We start from the raw sequence: 19,720 nt of genomic DNA on the forward strand, positions 1-19,720 counted from the left end.
ACAAACTCCTGCCATACAGGGAGCCACTTCTTGAGCTAAGGCAGTCTTCATCAATAATCTTGATCCCCTAGTTTAGAACATTAAAGGAGATAATTGGGGAGGCTTGGGATGGAGGGTTTTTGGATTGACCCAGATAGTCTGGTAACTATATCTCGAACAAGCTTGAAAGAAAAGTTCTGGGAAGTAACATCATTGCAAGTCCTGGCAAAAGAAGAGGGCCGCTTCACTATTAAACTCTTAAACTTTAGATCTGCTCCCAGGCTCGAGAGCACATTAGACAAAATTGTCCCCCTTTGGCTCATAAATTATTCTTCCAGTTTCGCTATAAGACAATACCTACGAAACGTTTTAGTAAAAAGTGATGCAAAGATGTTGCTACTGATGATCTTTGTCCTGCTTGTAATGCTAGCCCTGAATCTATTGTGCATTTGCTATTCTTCTGCCCAAACTACAAACTACTTGGGAAAAAATGGATAATACCACTCTGTAAATTAGTCCGCCCCGGCCACTACCTAGAAGTGTTAAGAATTTTGTATACTGATACACAGTTGTGGTATGTGGCCTGTCTAGATATTGGCTTGCATTGTGGATAAAGTGCTTTAAATGCATTCTATGATGCACCACACTCTTTTGAATTTATGTGATTTAAAATTTATTATTATGGAGATGACATTCGATCTGTCTAAAAATTTGATATGCAGTGTGGACTTAGCGCACGAAAAGCACTTTTATGCATCCTGTGTTTTTTAATTCACGTAACTTTTTTTATCAATTTTTATAGAATATGATCTTATCTTTTTATGTTCACCCATTTGTTTCTTTCTATTGTATAATGTATGTGCTGTGTACTTTTAAGATCTTCTGTGATCGAAATAAAGTAGTAATGGATTAAGGGATGTATGAAAGAAATTATTTGTGATAGTAATTGGAAGTCACTTGTGATCGGGCTACTGATAAAGGGACAAGCGGCAGACACTGGCAGCAGTGGGGATAATGTGCACAAGTGGTGACTGTGGCCAGTGTTGCTGATGTCCAATAATCAGATAACATCTGAAGAATGTTATTTAAAGTTCTGATTTTTTTTTGGTTTTACTGTGAGGCTTGTGAAAGGAAAAGTAGAGGTAGTGCGCCTTATGTATTGTTTTGTGATATTTCCATGGGGGTGAATGCAACTGAATTGTTGTACACTTCCTATCTGTATCTCACTGTTTTTCTCTTACTTTCTTTCTAGGACTCTGGTGATAAGGCAAGTCCATTTCTGAACATTTACTGTGACTACGAACCAGGGTCGGAGTATAACTTGGACTCGATTGCACGTGAGTTATCCAACACAAATTGCCTACTTTATTTGCAAATCGGTATCCTCATATAATTGGGTATTTATTATGTTCTATTTAAGGGCTGTTTAGAGACCCTGCTTCTTCCATGCTTCCACTTTTACAACTCGGGGACAGAGTGTGTGTTGCGCAAGAACATACTGTCAATTTATGTATAATTAAATACCCAATGCCTGAGTCAAAGCCCATCACCATACAACTCCTTTCTTCTCTGCATGCCCAATTTATATTATCCAAGTCTTTTACTACAATATGTGTGAAATTAATTTTGTGCACTATGTTGAAACATATCCCTGTTGAATATTTAAGTACTTCCTCCATGCACAAGAAAGAGATGCTGATGAATGTGGCTCAAAAGGTAGAAACATTGGCCCGCCCGCCCGACTGTCAGTCTGAAAGATTGCCCCAATCGCCATATCCTTAATTGTAAAACACTAGAAACAGAAGCTGAAGTATTTGTGGGGCAGCACCTGAGGATGGTTAGATGGTGGGTCCTTGTTAACCCCAATTTATTTGGCATTATTTTTTCCCCATTATAGAAAGCTGTTTGAACTTGGAGCTGCAGTTCACACCATTCCAACTGTGCCATGCCGAGTGAGTACACACCCACACAGCTTCCATTAAACATTCTAATAAAATATTTCTACGGATCTTTTTCAGGCAAGGTAGCTACACCTGTCATACTGACAAATGGCAAAATATTAATTTCACTTTTTAACTAGCTTAGAAATGTATCTCTGGCTTTTAAGTGTGCTGCTGCCTTACAATATTAATTCTACCTAGCAGGGTTGTATGGGCATATTTGAAGACTGTCAATAAGGACTTTGCAGTATTTAGGAATCGTCAGCAGCTCTGACTTTCATGTTTAGATGGGAGCTGATCCTTTATCTAATGTTTGATTTATTTGTTTGAGGCTAAATATCAGACTCTGATAATATAGGCATTCCGATATTGAGTGTTTTTTTCCTTTTTTTTGTGTGCTTTCTTACCTGGACCACAGGTTTCCAGAACTTAAATTTCTCTTCACCGTCGAGTCCACAGTATAGAGCCCAGTGATTCTTATTAAAAAGAAGTGAAAAATAAATCTAGGTGACTATCTAGAATCATTGGTATGTTGTGGGGTAAAATGCAAGATCTCTTGCTGTTTAACCCCTTCGGTGCTCATGACGGAACGGTTCCGTCATGAGCGTCGGTTGAGCTGTGCTCATGACGGAACCGTTCCGTCATGACCACGCCCGCGCAAGCAACGGTCAGCACCGCGGGGGAATCCGCGCCGCATGGAAGGGGTTAAACAATGAAGATCTGTTGCCCTGCTTTATTAGGTCAGAATGAGATAACATAACTATACTTTTTTCATATGTAGGAGGGCAACAGTTAGTCTTATTCCTTTCTATAGTCCATTTGATTTTGCAGCTGATGATCACTCTTTTTCAATCATATGTATCAAGTTTCTTTTTCTTTACTTAAAGCAAACCATCAAATGTTGAATATTCTTTTAAGATCCTTTATTCAAGTAAAAAAAATCCTTTTTTCTGGCAGACCCAGCCATCGCGTTTCATCCCTTATAGGGACTTCATCATGGCCATCTACTCGATGTGCTGCGGGCTCCCGTGGTGACATGCAGACATTCGAATGTTGAAAGAAAAAGAAACTTGGTACATATGATAGAAAAAGAGTGATTACGGCTGCAAAATCAAATGGCCAATAGAAAGGAATAAGACTATAATTGTTGCCCTCCTACATATGAAAAAAGTTACTGTTCAAGATTGAGTTCTAGGGGCAATGATAACTCCAGGAGTTGGCACATTACCTATAGATAAAGTGGAACTTTGGCCGGTGCACACCAAGGAACTCTACTGCCACCTTTGTGAGAATCTATAACACAACTATAGTCTATTCACAAACTGAAAAAAAGGGAATGGCGTGAAATCAATACTACAACATGTCCACTTGTTACTCTCCCTTGATAACTCTTTTGTTTTTTAATCTTATTTTTATTAAATTTTGAAAAGACATGTTAACAAACTTCAATTACAGAAATGCATTCCCATCATAATAGAGTTGCCACCATACTCATAAATATAATAACAGATTACAGTGTAAAGACATAATCACCTAACAAGGGACAGGGTGTCGCCCTTTAATTTAGCACAGGACCCATTCTTCAATGCTTGTGCAATCTTTATCTATACTCATCGATCGTATGCATAATCAATTCTTACATCTCTCCTATGCCGCAAGTCGAATTTGTGCGCTCTGGTCTGCCACCCCATGGGAGGTGCAAGTTCAGTACCATGCACACATAAGCAGTTACCAGCCTGATGGAACTATTAATTGCCCAAATCAAATGCTAGGCTATAAGCGACCTCTCCAGGACTCCCAAATGAAAGAAGTCATATATTCTGAATAGGAAGGAAACGACCACGAGCCGCAGCCGGCCTTCTTCACACACAAAGATTCTTTTCGCACATGAACAAAAAAGGAAACTTATCCAAACTACCTAAAAAAACAGTTCGAGGCATATGAGCTGCAGATCACACACTGAGGAAGAAGCCTTTGGTCACGAGATAGGTGACTCCTCCCCTGGACAACAGTGCGCATGGGCATCCACTCCATCGTCGGATTGTTTTTTTCCGCCATTGGGTTCGGATGAACTTTTTTCCGCTCCAGCAGAAAACTTCCAGCAATCAAAATAACTCTTCAATCTTCATTCCATCGACGTCGAAATCAACTCGGACCGGTTCCGGAAGCGGCTGATGGACAGGACACCTTTTAAAAAATGCCCCCAGTGTGGAGTGAAGATCCCCCACAGTGACCACCACGAGGTTTGCAACCTCTGCCTGTCGCCGGAACACAACGAATCGAACTGTCCAGCTTGTGCCGCTTTCCGTTCCAAGAAGACCCCCCGGGACCGAAGAGCTCGACGCCATATTATGGCCAAACCAGCTCCAGAACCGGAGGACATCTTTGCTCAGGATGTTCCTGAAGATGACACCGAAGATCTCGAGATCGTGTCCGAGGCCGACGATTCCGATGACCTCATCACTCCAGGGCAGCGTGTGAGTACCACCCCCCCTGCCCCTGCCCCTGCCCCATCCAAAAAGACATTGGTCAAGACTCCGCCAGCTGGGCCCAGTCGCGACCGAAAATCCTCTTCAGAAGCCCCGCCCTCGGGCCCGGCTCCGAAGACATCTAAGCCTGTAGGTGGCTCGGGCTCGAGCAAACCTCATGTTATGGTACCTACAATACCTTCGGCACCGAAAACTCCACTGTCGGCACCGAAACAGGCTTCAAGACCGAAATCTCCTTCGGCACCAAAACGTTCCTCGGCACCGAAGATTCCATCGGCACCGAAAAAATCGGCATCGAAGATTCCATCGGCACCGAAAAATCCATCGGCGCCCAAAAATCCATCGGCACCGAAAAATCCATCGGCACCGAAAACTCCGTCCACACCGAAAAAAGTTCATAAAGACCCGAAACGGCCATCGCCACCTCCACTTTCGGAGCCAGATGAACTTTTTCGCCCAGATCCTACTCAAAAGCAGATCTACATTAACCCCGAAACCGGACATGTGACTGCAGTCCCATACAAAAAACGGAAGCTGGACATCACACCGCCTCCAGCTCCCATAAGGAAGAAGGACTGTGCTACTTCACCGCTTCGTCCTTCCTCTCCTGTGTTACCTCCTGACCCATCCCCCCCTCCTCCTCCTCCTTCTCCTTTACCTTTACCATCTCCTTCTCATTCACCTCCTCCACAGGATGATACTGATGATTTAGGGGGAGGGGCGGACCCTGATTTCTTTAATGATCCTCCTGATCCAAACGACCCTTTTACGTTCCCAGACACAGCACCAGTAGATGACTGGTCTTATCCAGTGCCTGACATGCCTGACCCCACTACCTACCCTTCCAAGCCTTCCCCTCCTGATGACCATTTGGGGTTTGGCCAACTCATAAATAGGGCAGCAACATTCCATGGCGTCACAATGCACACAGACGCCCTTGAGGAGGACTTTCTCCTCGATACTTTTGAGCAGTCACAAAAAACTGTTCACATACTGCCCATGATTAAAGGGGTTATAAAGCATGCCACTGAAGTCTTTAAAGACCCTGTTAGAGCTAGGGTTCTCAACCCCCGCATCGAAAAAAAATACAGACCAGCCCCGCAGGACCCTGCATACATTAAAGCTCAGCTCCATTTAGACTCCTTGGTCGTGTCAAATGCCAGGAAGCGTGTTAACTCACAGACAACTGGAGAAACGCCTCCCCCGGACAAGGAGTCTAAGCTTTTAGAGGCCTCAGGCAAACGAGTCGCCGCACAGGCGGCAAACCACTGGCGTATTGCCAACACTCAAGCACTGTTAGCCCGGTATGATAGAGCGCATTATGACCAACTTGAGGACCTTATGCAACATCTGCCTGAGCCCTTTAAATCCCAGGCTACTGACCTTATTCAAGAAGGCAAATTAATATCTAATGCCTCCATTAAATGCGCCTTAGATGCAGCAGACACGGCTTCTAGGGCGGTCAATACCAGCGTCTTACTCAGACGACATGCCTGGCTTCGTATTTCCGGGTTTAAACCACAATTCTAGCTCAACCTTTCAACCAAGAGCAGCTATTTGGCCCTGCAGTGGACACTGCATTAGAAAAAATGAAGAAAGATAATGAGACTGCCAAATCTATGGGAGCACTGCAGTCTCCTCAAACCCGGGGTTCCTTTCGTCGCTCCTTTAATAGAGGAGCCTCCAAAAATCTGGGAACTGAGACCACGTCCACCTTCAAAAATTCTGGACAAACATCCCCTAACAGAGGATATTTTCGAGGGGGTTATAGGGGAAACAATAACAAAGGTCGAGGGCGGGGCAACAACAACAACACCCGCACCTCCCCAGCCACTAAACAGTGACTTGCCACCACTCCCCCCAGACCATTCCACTCCGGTCGGGGGGCGGCTTCAACAATTCCTACCTGTCTGGACTTCCATCACCACAGACAGGTGGGTAAGACAAATTATCCAGTCTGGCTACTGCCTCGAACTAATACAATCCCCCCCCAACATACCGCCCAAACAACGTCCAAAGTCCTCACATCATCTCTCTCTCCTCAAACAAGAAGTTCAATCCCTGTTACAAAAACATGCAATAGAACCAGTCCCTCTTCAACATCAGGGAACAGGAGTATATTCCCTATACTTCCTCATTCCCAAAAAGGACAAAACGTTAAGGCCCATACTGGATCTCAGACTACTAAACCAGTATATACAATCAGATCATTTTCATATGACCACCCTCCAACAAGTCCTCCCACTATTACAACAGGGAGACTTTCTCGCCACATTGGACCTCAAGGACGCATACTTTCACATCCCTATGCATCCCGCTCACAGAAAATATCTACGATTTGTGGTAGACGGGCAACACTATCAATTTACAGTTCTCCCATTCGGAGTAACAATAGCTCCCAGAGTGTTCACCAAGTGCTTAGCAGTCGTGGCAGCGCACCTCAGAAGACAACAGATCCATGTCTTCCCCTATCTGGACGATTGGCTCATAAAAGCCAATATTCACCAAAAATGCGTTCTCCACACTCATCGCACTATTCAAACCCTCCACAACTTGGGATTCACTATCAACTACCCCAAATTCCATCTACAGCCTTCCCACTTACACCAGTATCTAGGAGCAACCATAGATACATCCAAAGCCATAGCTTATCCCAGCACTGCCAGGATAACCAGTATACAAAATCTCATCTCTCAATTTCAAACTCATCAATCTCTTCCAGCAAGAGTGTTCATGCAGCTCCTAGGCATGATGGCGTCATGCATCTCCATAGTCCCACACGCACGACTTCAAATGCGTCCCTTACAGGAATGTCTAGCACAACAGTGGAACCAAGCTCACGGACAACTTACCGATCTGGTGTTGGTGGACAGTCGCTCAGTTCGCTCACTGAAATGGTGGAACACCATCAACCTGTCCAAAGGGCGGCCGTTCTTAGAGCCTCTTCCACAAGTTGTGCTGACTACCGACGCATCTCTCATGGGGTGGGGAGCCCACCTTCTTCAACATACCACTCAGGGCAGATGGACCAGTCAACAAAAACTGCTCCACATCAATCACCTAGAACTCTAGGTCTAGAGCAGTGTTCCTGGCACTAAAATCCTTTCAGGTACACCTAAAGAACAAAACTGTCCTCATACGCACAGACAACATGACGACAATGTATTATATACAGAAGCAAGGGGGGACACATTCTCTCCAACTGTCCCAACTGGCACAGCAAATCTGGAGATGGGCAATTCCCCAAAACATCTACCTGTTAGCAGAACATCTCCCAGGGATCCACAACCAGGTGGCCGACCTCCTAAGTCGCCACACACAGCAGATCCACGAATGGGAATTACACCCCAAGGTTCTACTCCCATTCTTCCAAAAATGGGGACAACCAGACATAGACCTGTTCGCCACTCCCGAAAACACAAAATGCCCAACCTTCGCCGCCAGGTTTCCACACCCGCAGTCGAAGGGCAATGCCCTATGGATGAACTGGTCCGGCAGATTTGCATACGCTTTTCCGCCTTCTCCCACTCATTCCATTTGTGGTACGCAAACTGAAGCAACAGACGCTAACACTAATTCTAGTAGCTCCCACTTGGGCACGCCAACCGTGGTTCACCACACTTCTGGAACTATCTCTAGTCCCACATCAAAGACTACACCTCTCCCCGGATCTATTAACCCAGAACCATGGAGAAATCAGACACCCAGATCCTCAAACACTGAACCTGGCGATCTGGCTCCTGAAGTCTTAGAGTTCGGGTACCTCAACCTCCCTCCAGACTGTATGAATATCATAAAGGAAGCCAGACGACCTACTACTAGAGCATGTTATGCCGCAAAATGGAAACGATTTGCCATTTACTGCGCTAATAATGACATACATCCATTGGATGCTTCCATCCAAAACATCATTTGCTATCTATTACACTTGCAAAGATGCAATCTGGCGTATTCCTCTATACGTTTACACTTAGCAGCCTTGGCAGCCTACTTGCAAAATAGGCAACACCTGTCCCTGTTTAAGGTACCAGCCATCAAAGCATTTATGGAAGGTCTTAAAAGACATGGAAAGTAGCTTTCCTTATCGCAATCACTTCCCTACGAAGAGTAAGTGAAATACAAGCCCTAACTCTGGAGGAACCTTTCTTACAACTACACCGTAACAAAGTAATTCTTAGGACAAACCCTAAGTTTCTTCCAAAAGTGATTTCCCCTTTCCACCTTAACCAATCAGTAGAGCTACCAGTCTTTTTCCCTAACCCAGACTCCGTAGCTGAAAGGGCCCTACATACCTTAGATGTTAAAAGAGCCTTGCTTTATTACATCAACAGGACAAAACCTTTTCGAAAGACAAAACAACTCTTTGTTGCTTTCGCGCCACCACATAAAGGCAATCCCATCTCCAAATCAGGTATCGCCCGGTGGATAGTTAAATGTATCCAAATTTGCTACCTAAAGGCTAAACGTACTCTTACAGTTACCCCTAGGGCGCACTCCACGCGTAAAATAGGGGCTTCTATGGCCTTCTTAGGTAACATTCCCTTAGAAGATATTTGCAAGGCAGCCACGTGGTCTACCACGCATACCTTCACTAAACACTACTGTGTTGATGTGCAAGCCAAACAACAGGCCTCAGTGGGCCAGGCTGTCCTAAAAACCTTATTTCAAACTGCTGCAACGGATACAGGTGACCACCGCTAAGGGGAGACACTGCTATATAGTCTATCCTCAGTGTGTGATCTGCAGCTCATATGCCTTGAACGGAATATGCTACTTACCAGTATGCATCTGTTCTTGGCATGTAGAGCTGCAGAGTCACACACGCCCACCCGCCTCCCACCTGTATCTGTTCCAGCATTTGTCTTACTTAGACATTACACATGGACATCCTTTCTTTTCATTCCTATACACTCCATCTTTTCCCATCATGGCGAAAAACAATCTGACGATGGAGTGGATGCCCATGCGCACTGTTGTCCAGGGGAGGAGTCACCTATCTTGTGACCAAAGGCTTCTTCCGAAGACAACAACAACCTGCAATCATCCGAGCCCAACACCAGATGGCGATCTTATCCTCAGTGTGTGACTCTGCAGCTCTACATGCCAAGAACAGATGCATACTGGTAAGTAGCATATTCCATAACTAATAACTAACTGCCAGGAGACTATGCGGTTCAGCCGCAAAGAATGAGCCAACTATCAACAGTATAGGCGGATGGGTGGGGGCAACGGGGGCAGGGGCCCCCAAAAGAGTGCCCCGGGTAGGGGGCCAATCCCCTCCACAGTCCAGGGCAAGTAGGGCAAATGCATGAGACAGCTTCCCCTCACACATCTACTCTGAAGCTTCAGTCCCCCTGTCCTCGGAGTCCCACTCCACTCCATGGCGAGTGTCCCACGATTTGGCAATGTCACCCCAGGGCTCCGTGTATGGTTTACGCCGCTTGGTGATCTTATCTTCAGCGATTAGCACCCGTTCCTCAGCCCGTACCCAACAGGTTACATCCGCCTCCCACCTGGTAACCAGTGGCGGATTCCCTGCTTTCCAATGAAGCACGATTCCCCTTTTGGCCAGGAGGAAGGCCAGATCTACAAATCTGTGCCCCAACTTACGGGCCTTGGCTCTTGGGAAGAGGCCCTACAGACAAACCTCAGGGCTGCACTGCAAGGTGCGATCCAATATTTTATTAACCAGATCCACAATCGTATTCCAATAATTGGAAAGCAGCGGACAGTACCAGATCATATGATCGAAGTCCGCGTTCCCCAATGCGCACCTAGCACAGGCCTGATCGTCTCTATTATAAACCACATTCAACCTATGCTGAGTGAAATAGGTCCTATGCAGTATGTTTCTCCCTTAATAACTCTTGATGAGGTGTGTGTCATATGTGGACCATCTTTAAGGCTTACCTACTATACATCTGTTAGAAATGTGAGTCTCTAGTTGGCAGAGGTAGGTACCTTTGTCCAAATAGGGACCCTTACTTCTAGTCAGGGTAAGGGGGATACACACTTTAACCCCTGCTCACCCCCTCGGTAGCTTGGCATGAGCAGACAGGCTTATCCCAAAGGTAATGTGTAAAGTATTTGTACCAACACTCACAGTAACACAGTGAAAACACCACAAAAGGACACCACACCAGCTTAGAAAAATAAAGTATCTTTATATAAACTAAACAAGACCGAAACAACAAAAATTCCAACATACACAGTTAAAAATATGACTTAAAAATGGTTTCAAGAACCAAAGTACCTGTAGATGCGCCAAAGTTCCAAACAGCCGCAGAGACGGAAAACAAAGCGATGCAACACTCCTGAGACCTTGGGGAGGCGATGCGACAGTTTATCGACACGCAGAATGCGAGTTGCCTCGAATCCGGTCTGTATGGGGAGTGACGTGTCAATTCTTCGTGCCGGTTCCGGTTCGCAGGTGATGCATCGGGAAAGCTTGCCACACAGGTATGATGCGTGGCAATCTGGGATGCGCCGGCGATCGATGCGGTGGCATCGAGCGGCGCTGCGTCGGTCCTCTTCAGCCGCGATCCCTCGATGAGTCGATTCTTGCAGCGGTGACAGGTGCTGCGACGGTTTTCGCAGCGACACAGCGCTGCATATAAATTCTTCTCACGCCGTGGACATGCATCGGGAAAACAGCTGCAAGAAGAACGATGCGTCGAATTTAGCAGTTCTTCATGTTTCTTCCTTCTTCCAGCTCCCAAATAGCAGCACAACCTCCAGAGGCCCAAAACTGGCACAGGCATCTCTTGGCATGCTAGAATTCACAGCAGCACAATTCAGAGGAGCTGGGGGGCGGGAAGTCTTTGTGTCCCTGAGACTTCAGAACAGGAGGCCAGCTCACTTCAGGCCCTTGGAGATCTCCTTCATGCAGGGGACACAGCACACAGCAAAGTCCTTCTCCTTTCCTTTGCAGAAACATCATCTGCAGGCCAACCCCCGACACACTTCTCCTCAGTCTCTTCAGCTCTTCTCCTTGGCAAAGGTTCCTCTTTAATTCCAGTAATGATCTAAAGTTCAGGGATTTTAGTTATAATACTTATACCCCAACATGTCTTTGTTCTCTTTGTGCAAGGGGCTCTGAGCCCAGTTCAAACCAGTTCTGGGGGACACTCTGCAAGTGCACAACAACATCCATTGTCAGTGTGAGCCTTGGCTCTAGACACACCACAGGGGGGCGTAGCCAGCATTGTGGAAGGCAGGCATAGCCCTATTCAGGTACAGGTGCTATTTCTCCCACCAATCCAAATGCAGATCAGGCCTGTTCAACCTAGTGCTGACTCAACCAGACTCCTGGAGCCACTGCACCTCCCAGCCCCTTTTACTCCAAAGCCAGACAGTCAACCCACAAACAACCAGAGGCACACAGGATGGACGAACAAGAAAATAGCCACTTTCTAAAAGTGGTATTTTCAAACACACAATTTAAAAAACATCTTTACTAAAAGGTGTGTTATCAAATTCTGAGTTCAGGGATACCAAACTCAATATTTCTATCTTTTTCCTATGGGAAGATATACTTGTAAAATGTTACAAAGCATTCCCCATTCTGTCCTATGGGGCAAGATAGCCTTTCAATAGTGAAAAATGAAATTGGCAGTATTTCACTATCAGGACATGTTACATGTCCTATCTTTCACATACACTGCACCCTGCCCAGGGGGGTACCTTGGGCCTACCATAGGGGTGTCCAATGTGTAAGAGAAGAGAAGGGAAGGGTAGGGCCTGGCAAGTGGGTGCACTTGCCAAATCGACTTGCCAGTTAACAAACTGCGCACAGGCACCGCGGGGGCAGGCCTGAGACATCTTTTCAGGGCTACTCATGTGGGTGGCACAATCGGTGCTGCAGGCCCACTAGTAGCATTTGATTTACCCACCCTGGCATGCTCTGTGCACTTTACTAGGGACCTACTGGTAAAACAAATATGCCAATCAGGGAGAACCAATCACAATAACAATTTACACAGAGAGCATATGTTATGTTATGTTATGTTATGTTATAATTTTTTTGTATAGCGCACAGATGCCGCAGCAAAGTGGCGTCCTGGCGCTAAGGAGACGGTAAAACATAACAGAGAAAGAATACTAATCAGGATACGCTGAAGGAACTAAATCGTGGCAAACAGAAAAGTTTTCAGACATTTCCTGAAAGGAAGAAGGTTGGTGATAGAACGAAGCGAAGGGGGGAGGGTGTTCCAGAGTGAGGCAGCCAACACCGAAAAAGAGCGTCCACCCATTCTAGCTCTTTTGAAGCGGGGAACAACTGCCAGATTTGATCCTGCTGAGCGAAGAGCTCTGTTAGGGAGATAAGGGGATATAGTCTGGACAAGAATAGGAGGAGTAGACAACTTTAGGATTTTAAAAGAGATGCAAAGTGCCTTAAATTTGATCCTCTGTTCCACCGGGAGCCAATGCAAATTTTGGATGGTTTGACGGGCGGAACAGGAGCGCGGCAAGCCGACCAGCATCCTGGCCGCCGCGTTTTGGATACGCTGAAGGCGGAGAAGGTCAGCTTTGTTCAGTCCCAGTAGAAGTGAACTAGCATAGTCCAATCTACTCAGAACCATAGCCTGAACTATGATTTGCCTGGTTATGGGGTCAAAAAATTTAAAAATAGGTCTGAGACACTGTAAGGTGCCAAAGCAGATCCCGGCCAGTCTTTTGGTGTGGGGAATATAGGACAACTTATTGTCAAACCACACCCCAAGATTCCTGACTTCCTCAGCGGGCGTCGGGGCAGGGCCAAGCTCCGGAGGCCACCACTGGTTGCCCCAGAGGTCTGTGTTTTTTCCAAAGATTAAGACCTCGGTTTTTGAGGCATTTAGCTGCAACTTGTTATCAGACATCCATTCCATGATCCCTCGCAGAGCGACCTGAAAGGCAGCAGCGTCCAAAGCGGACTCACCATTCAGTGCCACCACTAACTGGGTGTCGTCGGCGTACGACACCATGGTCAGACCGTGTCTCTGGGCGACCTCTGCCAGTGGTTGGACGTATAAATTAAACAAAGTCGGGCTGAGGGCCGACCCCTGAGGGACGCCTTGCAGTATGGAACGGGAGGTGGAAACAAAAGGCGGTGTAGACACCTGAAAGGATCGGTCGGTAAGAAACGACCGGAACCAATCAAGTGCAGTCAAGCCGACCCCCGCCTCAGAAAGCCGCTGAAGAAGGATGGCATGAGAGACGGTATCAAAGGCAGCGCTGAGATCTAATAGGATCAGCGCTACCGTTTGGTCTCTGTCAAGCAGCTTTCTAATTTGTTCCACTACCGCAAGGAGAGCGGTCTCAGTGCTATGATGTGCTCGAAACCCGTTTTGAGAGGGGTCGAGGATGTTAGCTTCCAACAAATAGGAAGACAAAACATGGTTGGCATGAGATTCCGCTAACTTGGAGATCCAGGGGAGGAGAGAAATGGGACGGTAACTCTCAGGAAGAGAGGGGTCCAAGGAAGGTTTTTTCAAAATAGGTACAACGGTTGCCTGTTTCCATTTGACCGGAACACTTCCTGTTTCAAAGGATAGGTTAATGAGATCAAGGATCGCCGGGTAACAGCACTCCTCGAGCTCTTGAAATTGTATTGGGCGCAAAGGGTCCGTAGGCGAACCTGACCTGACTTTCCTAGTTAGTACTTTAAACTCCTCTAAGTTGGGGCCACGAATGGAGAGAAGTTGTGGGACGGTAGGAGGCTTGGTACTTGGCGGGCATAGAGCCCGAGAATTTTGGGAAAAAGATCTGTAAATTGTCTCAACTTTATCTATAAAAAAGGTGGCTATTTTTTCACATTGGTTCAATGTAGCTTTGACAGAAGTCGCAATCTGTTTACTAGTCAGCTCCTTACAGATTTGAAAAATGATCTTCGTCGGATTTGGGCTATTTTTAATTTCCGTCGCATAGTAGGCGGCTCTAGCTTTACAAATAGCCTGATGGTAATGCCTCGTGCAAGATCTGTAAGCTTTTTTGAGCTCAACATCATACCTTTTGCGCCAGGCACGCTCCGCTTTTTTACAGGCGGATTTGAGGATTCTAAGTGAGTCCGTGTACCAGGGGCTCGAGGGACTAGATCTAATTTTAGTCCACCTGGCAGGTATGAAAGAGTCAAGAGCTGACGTAAGCCATTCACAAAAATTATCATAGCTACAGGTAATGTCAGTAGAAAAGGCAGCGCGGTGTGTCGAGAGGAACTGCTGAAATTCCTCTGATTGCAGCTTCTTCCAGGGGCGTTTAAAAACGCTTAGAGAAGAAGGTTCGAACACAGGGGACGATAAAGTGATATGACCTTGTACCAAGAAATGGTCTGTCCAGGCCATAGGTGTAGGGGCGCTAAGTAGAACATTCGGAATGTTTGTAAAAAAAGGGTCGAGTATATGCCCTCCACTGTGGGTCCTTTGGTCAACCAGCTGGGTAATTTTGAGAGCCTCAAGATCAGCTAGTAAAGTACTAACTGAACTGGAAAGTGGTTGATCCAAATGGAGGTTGAGGTCGCCGATAATTGTAAAGTTGGCTGTCTTCAGTGCTAAAGATGCCACTACCTCAGGAAGACTAAGGCGAAAAATTCCATCAGGACCCGGAGGTCTGTAGATAAGTAATCCAGACAGCGTGAAGTGAGGAGATAAAGTAATACTGAATTGCGCACTCTCACAAGCTGCCACTGAGCTTTTCTGCCAGATGCACGGGTAGCAGGATTTTACGGCGGCTGCTATGCCACCTCCTCTGGAATTTCGGTGTAGGGTATACATCGTGTACCCACTTGGTAGAGCTAAATTAATGGACGCCATAGCCTGGTCGTGTAGCCATGTCTCCGTAAGGAAGAAGACGTCTGGTTGTTCGTCTTCTAGCAGGGCAAATACTTCCATACAATGGCAGACAAGCGATCTGACATTTAAATGAAAGACCTTGAGGGAAGCACAGCTCGTGCCGTCAGTGACCACTGTTCTCGCCCTAAATGCGTGAACATTACGCAACAGAGATTTTATTGGCTTAGGGATGGGGAGGGTGAATGCACAGCTGGGACAATGATAGGGACCGCATAGAGGGTCCACGACATGATGATGATAACATACCACTGTCTGTCTCAGCTGGCGTATTTCCCTGATGGTAGTCATCCTGAGTTGTCCAGAGTAACCTGCCCTAGCCCTGCCTTAGCGCTGACGAGCGCAGACGGGCAGGACTCTGGCACGACTCAGGCGCAGTGAAAGGCGCTCCCGCTGCGCGTCATCGCTGCGCGCTTGGCGGTAGGCTAAAATAGACTTTTCCGGGCGAGTTCTCGCGATAATACGCGAGAGTTCCCTGGCCCCAATCCAAGATGGCGCTCCCAATCACCCCAGGTGCCCGTGGTCCCGGACCCGCCAAAGGCGGTGCAAATGGTCCCCAGGGGGGGTATTATGGTGCAAGAGGTAGGCCGGGGGGGGGGCGCTTGCAATTTAAGAGCAGTAGTTAAGAACAAGGTCGAAGCAAATTAAGCACAACAGAAATACAAAAATAGGGAATTAAAACCTATAGCAGGCTAAGCAGCGCGCGCAGGCGCTCTAAGTCCGTATGGTCACCTTCTCCAGGCTGACCACTAGCTCACACTGCCTAAAATAGACTTTCCGGGCGAGTTCTCGAGATAATACGCGAGAGTTCCCTGGCCCCAATCCAAGATGGCGCTCCCAATCACCCCAGGTGCCCGTGGTCTCGGACCCGCCAAAGGCGGTGCAAATGGTCCCCAGGGGGGTATTATGGTGCAAGAGGTAGGCCGGGGGGGGGGGCGCTTGCAATTTAAGAGCAGTAGTTAAGAACAAGGTCGAAGCAAATTAAGCACAACAGAAATACAAAAATAGGGAATTAAAACCTATAGCAGGCTAAGCAGCGCGCGCAGGCGCTCTAAGTCCGTATGGTCACCTTCTCCAGGCTGACCACTAGCTCACACTGCCTAAAATAGACTTTCCGGGCGAGTTCTCGAGATAATACGCGAGAGTTTCCTGGCCCCAATCCAAGATGGCGCTCCCAATCACCCCAGGTGCCCGTGGTCCCGGACCCGCCAAAGGCGGTGCAAATGGTCCCCAGGGGGGGTATTATGGTGCAAGAGGTAGGCCGGGGGGGGGGGGCGCTTGCAATTTAAGAGCAGTAGTTAAGAACAAGGTCGAAGCAAATTAAGCACAACAGAAATACAAAAATAGGGAATTAAAACCTATAGCAGGCTAAGCAGCGCGCGCAGGCGCTCTAAGTCCGTATGGTCACCTTCTCCAGGCTGACCACTAGCTCACACTGCCTAAAATAGACTTTCCGGGCGAGTTCTCGAGATAATACGCGAGAGTTCCCTGGCCCCAATCCAAGATGGCGCTCCCAATCACCCCAGGTGCCCGTGGTCCCGGACCCGCCAAAGGCGGTGCAAATGGTCCCCAGGGGGGGTATTATGGTGCAAGAGGTAGGCCGGGGGGGGGGGGGGCGCTTGCAATTTAAGAGCAGTAGTTAAGAACAAGGTCGAAGCAAATTAAGCACAACAGAAATACAAAAATAGGGAATTAAAACCTATAGCAGGCTAAGCAGCGCGCGCAGGCGCTCTAAGTCCGTATGGTCACCTTCTGCACCATATGCATTTGGTAAGCAGTGGTAAAGTGCCCATAGACCTATAGCCAACAGACACAGGTCGGGAAAAAATAGGAGGAAGAAGCAAAAAGTGTGTGGATAACCCTGCAAAAAGGGCCATTTCCAACAACATCATTTAGCTTTTTAGTTGCAAAAGACCTCTTATGAACCCCACAAACAACTTGCAATGGCCTTCGAGTCTGCCTGTTGTTTACCATTAGTTGTCACTCTCGTATTCTTACATATTCAATGGCTTTACATTTGTCTTCTGGTGCTTGCTCCTCCCCTGGAGCATAGCATTTTTACAATTCTTCCGATGACTGACTGTATCTTTTCTCTGCAAATGTATTATACTGCTTCATTTCTAGCACACTGTGAGGAAGTAGACTATTAGTTGGAGTGGTTGGTATTCCACCACAAGTAACATTTTAATCATTCTTGTTAGATCCTGGTACATTTTCAGTAGTTTAAACCTGAACTCAATGCCTGGCAGCTATGGCACAGAACAGAACGGCTTAAATTAGGAAAATGTGCAAAGCATTGAGAAGTACCAAAAACGTTATAAAATAAAAAACACAACACAATAAAAATCCTACTCCAATTTATAAAAATGGAGAATAATTTGGTAAACAAAATGACACCAAAATGGCAAAAATTCCATAAGGGGAATTTGAGATATGAATATGTAATGTTTTGAATGAAAATAGCACCGAAAAGTGTTGCGCACCAACTGCTGTTATCTGGTTGCGCTTAACTGCTTCATAGGTGCGATTTAAGTTTGACTGCAATGGAGTGTTGGTCATATACAGAAACCAGGTTTGTCTCAGTCAAAAGAGTTACCTTCCGACTTAGTCTCTGATATGGAAGTCAGGAATTCACTGCAGGGCAAGGCAGCGGTCTGAGGGCTTCTGGATGCTGGATAGCTCTCGGACAAAGTCCCCGTAAAGCTATTGACTTTCAGTGGAGGAAGAGAAATTAAAAATGTGTGCTCAAGCTTGGTCCCTCACAAGCCAAATACTCTTGACACCTTCTCCTGTACAATATTTCTGTGCTCAAATTTAATCCTTTTTTGGAGCTTGAGCAGTGCCACAAGTTCTAGCCAAACACGGCTCCACTGGGCTGAATACAATATCTCAATTAAACAGATTGTTGCTTCAGAGAAGCTCTGAGCGAAAGCAAACTGCATCTTTGGCCAAGTGGCAACACACCTTCATCAGATTGACATGGCAGGTTTCTCACCGTCCTCCAGATGTCTTTTGAGCCAAAAGGTTTCTAAGTCACAGGTTTCTCAGGATGTTATGAGGAATACACTTTGACAAAACCAAGGGTCCCAGTACCTCAGGAACAACACGTGGGATCAAGACGCACTCAAGCAGGAGCCACCAGCAGGGTTCAGAGCAGGTCCTGTTGGAACCGGTCCGCTGAGGGGTTTAGGGGAAGGGGCTTATTTCAGCCTATTGTATCCCTGTAGTTTAACATTAGGTCATTCATCTGACCCTTGGAGTCCACTTCTTTATTCTGGGTACAAGTGGGAACAGGTCCAGCCAGGACTCCTAATAGTTCTCAGCAGCAGGTGCAGTCCTTCTTTTGTCTTCCACAGGCCTAGCAGTGTTCTAAAGAGTTTGCCCAGGTGTGTCACATTTATGTCTGTGGGTGGGAGTGACTCATGTCCCCTCCCTAACTAATATGGAAAAAGTTCCCAGGAATAGCCCTACTCACTTTTGCAGCAGTTTCTGTGCACACCTGCAAAAAATCCCACAGTGCGCCTCACTACCTAAAACCAAGATGACATAACTTTTCTTCCCCTATGCAGTGCTCCTGTGCCTACCCCAGAGGTGTGGCCAGGAAAATAAGTGACCCTCCCCTCTAGTCACTAAAAACCAGTTCTGGAGGCTGCTCCTCTCTCACTGGGATTTGTATCTGCCTGACTAGGTGGATAAAAGAGGGCCCTGTCCAGGTGTCATCTAGCATTTGCCTGTGACAGGGTAGGTCTCTTTGAAGTTAATCCAATTTCACAGCCCAAATGGTTATCTTGCCAGAGGAACAGAGCTCCTCCCCCCCCCCCCCCCCCCCCCCCCGCCCAAGGTCTTTGTCTCCTCTCTTGGAGCAAGGTTCAGACTTCATTAAGGGGGCTTTTCAGCTCCTGGGCGAGAGTTGGAGCTCATGTAAATGGTCTCCTAGAGGTGTTTGACAGGGAAAGATAACTTTCTAAAAGACCCTTATTCAAAATTTGCAAATTCACCTTTACTAGTCAATTGAGCTGGTCATAAATGTTTTAAAAAGGCAAAGAGTCAGTTTCACAATTGTTACCTAGCCGGAGATAGCATTGTCAAATGTATTTAATATACTATCCCAGTGCTTTCGTATGGAACGGCTAACACTGCTACAGTGAAAAGGGAAACAGCCTTTACAACAAGGTTTTTACCTCGTGCGTTACCATGCATATTTTAGCATGCATATTTTTACCGAGAATATGCATCTACAACGCATGCCAGTACCACGCAATTATGGTAAGTTGGGGTGTGGGGGGGGGGGGTCTCCCACCATAAATATATTGTTATTAAATCTAAAAACAATGCGTGGTACTGGCATGCGTTTTAAATGCGTAAAAAACATGTGCGCTAAAACATTTGTGTCAAAGGCATGTAAAGTAATTGCCTGTGTTGTACCGTCATCCACCCCATTGAAAATAGCTTTAGGGATGTTTTTCACTGTAAGGACAAGTTTTAC

At 46.6% G+C, this 19,720-nt stretch overlaps 1 protein-coding gene across 1 annotated transcript in view; it reads left to right on the forward strand.

Annotated features, from left to right (window-relative positions):
• The window catches only part of KPTN (kaptin, actin binding protein), a 164,976-nt gene that overhangs the window by 79,878 nt on the left and 65,378 nt on the right, over positions 1 to 19,720 (forward strand). The window contains exons 3-4 of the mRNA XM_085625253.1: positions 1,232 to 1,316; positions 1,877 to 1,931. Coding sequence (XP_085481379.1) covers positions 1,232 to 1,316; positions 1,877 to 1,931 — 140 coding nt within the window. The remainder of the gene's footprint in view (positions 1 to 1,231; positions 1,317 to 1,876; positions 1,932 to 19,720) is intronic.

This window comes from Triturus cristatus, chromosome 9 (assembly GCF_964204655.1).
Source record: "Triturus cristatus chromosome 9, aTriCri1.1, whole genome shotgun sequence".
In the NCBI taxonomy this organism is placed as follows: Eukaryota; Metazoa; Chordata; class Amphibia; order Caudata; family Salamandridae; genus Triturus; species Triturus cristatus.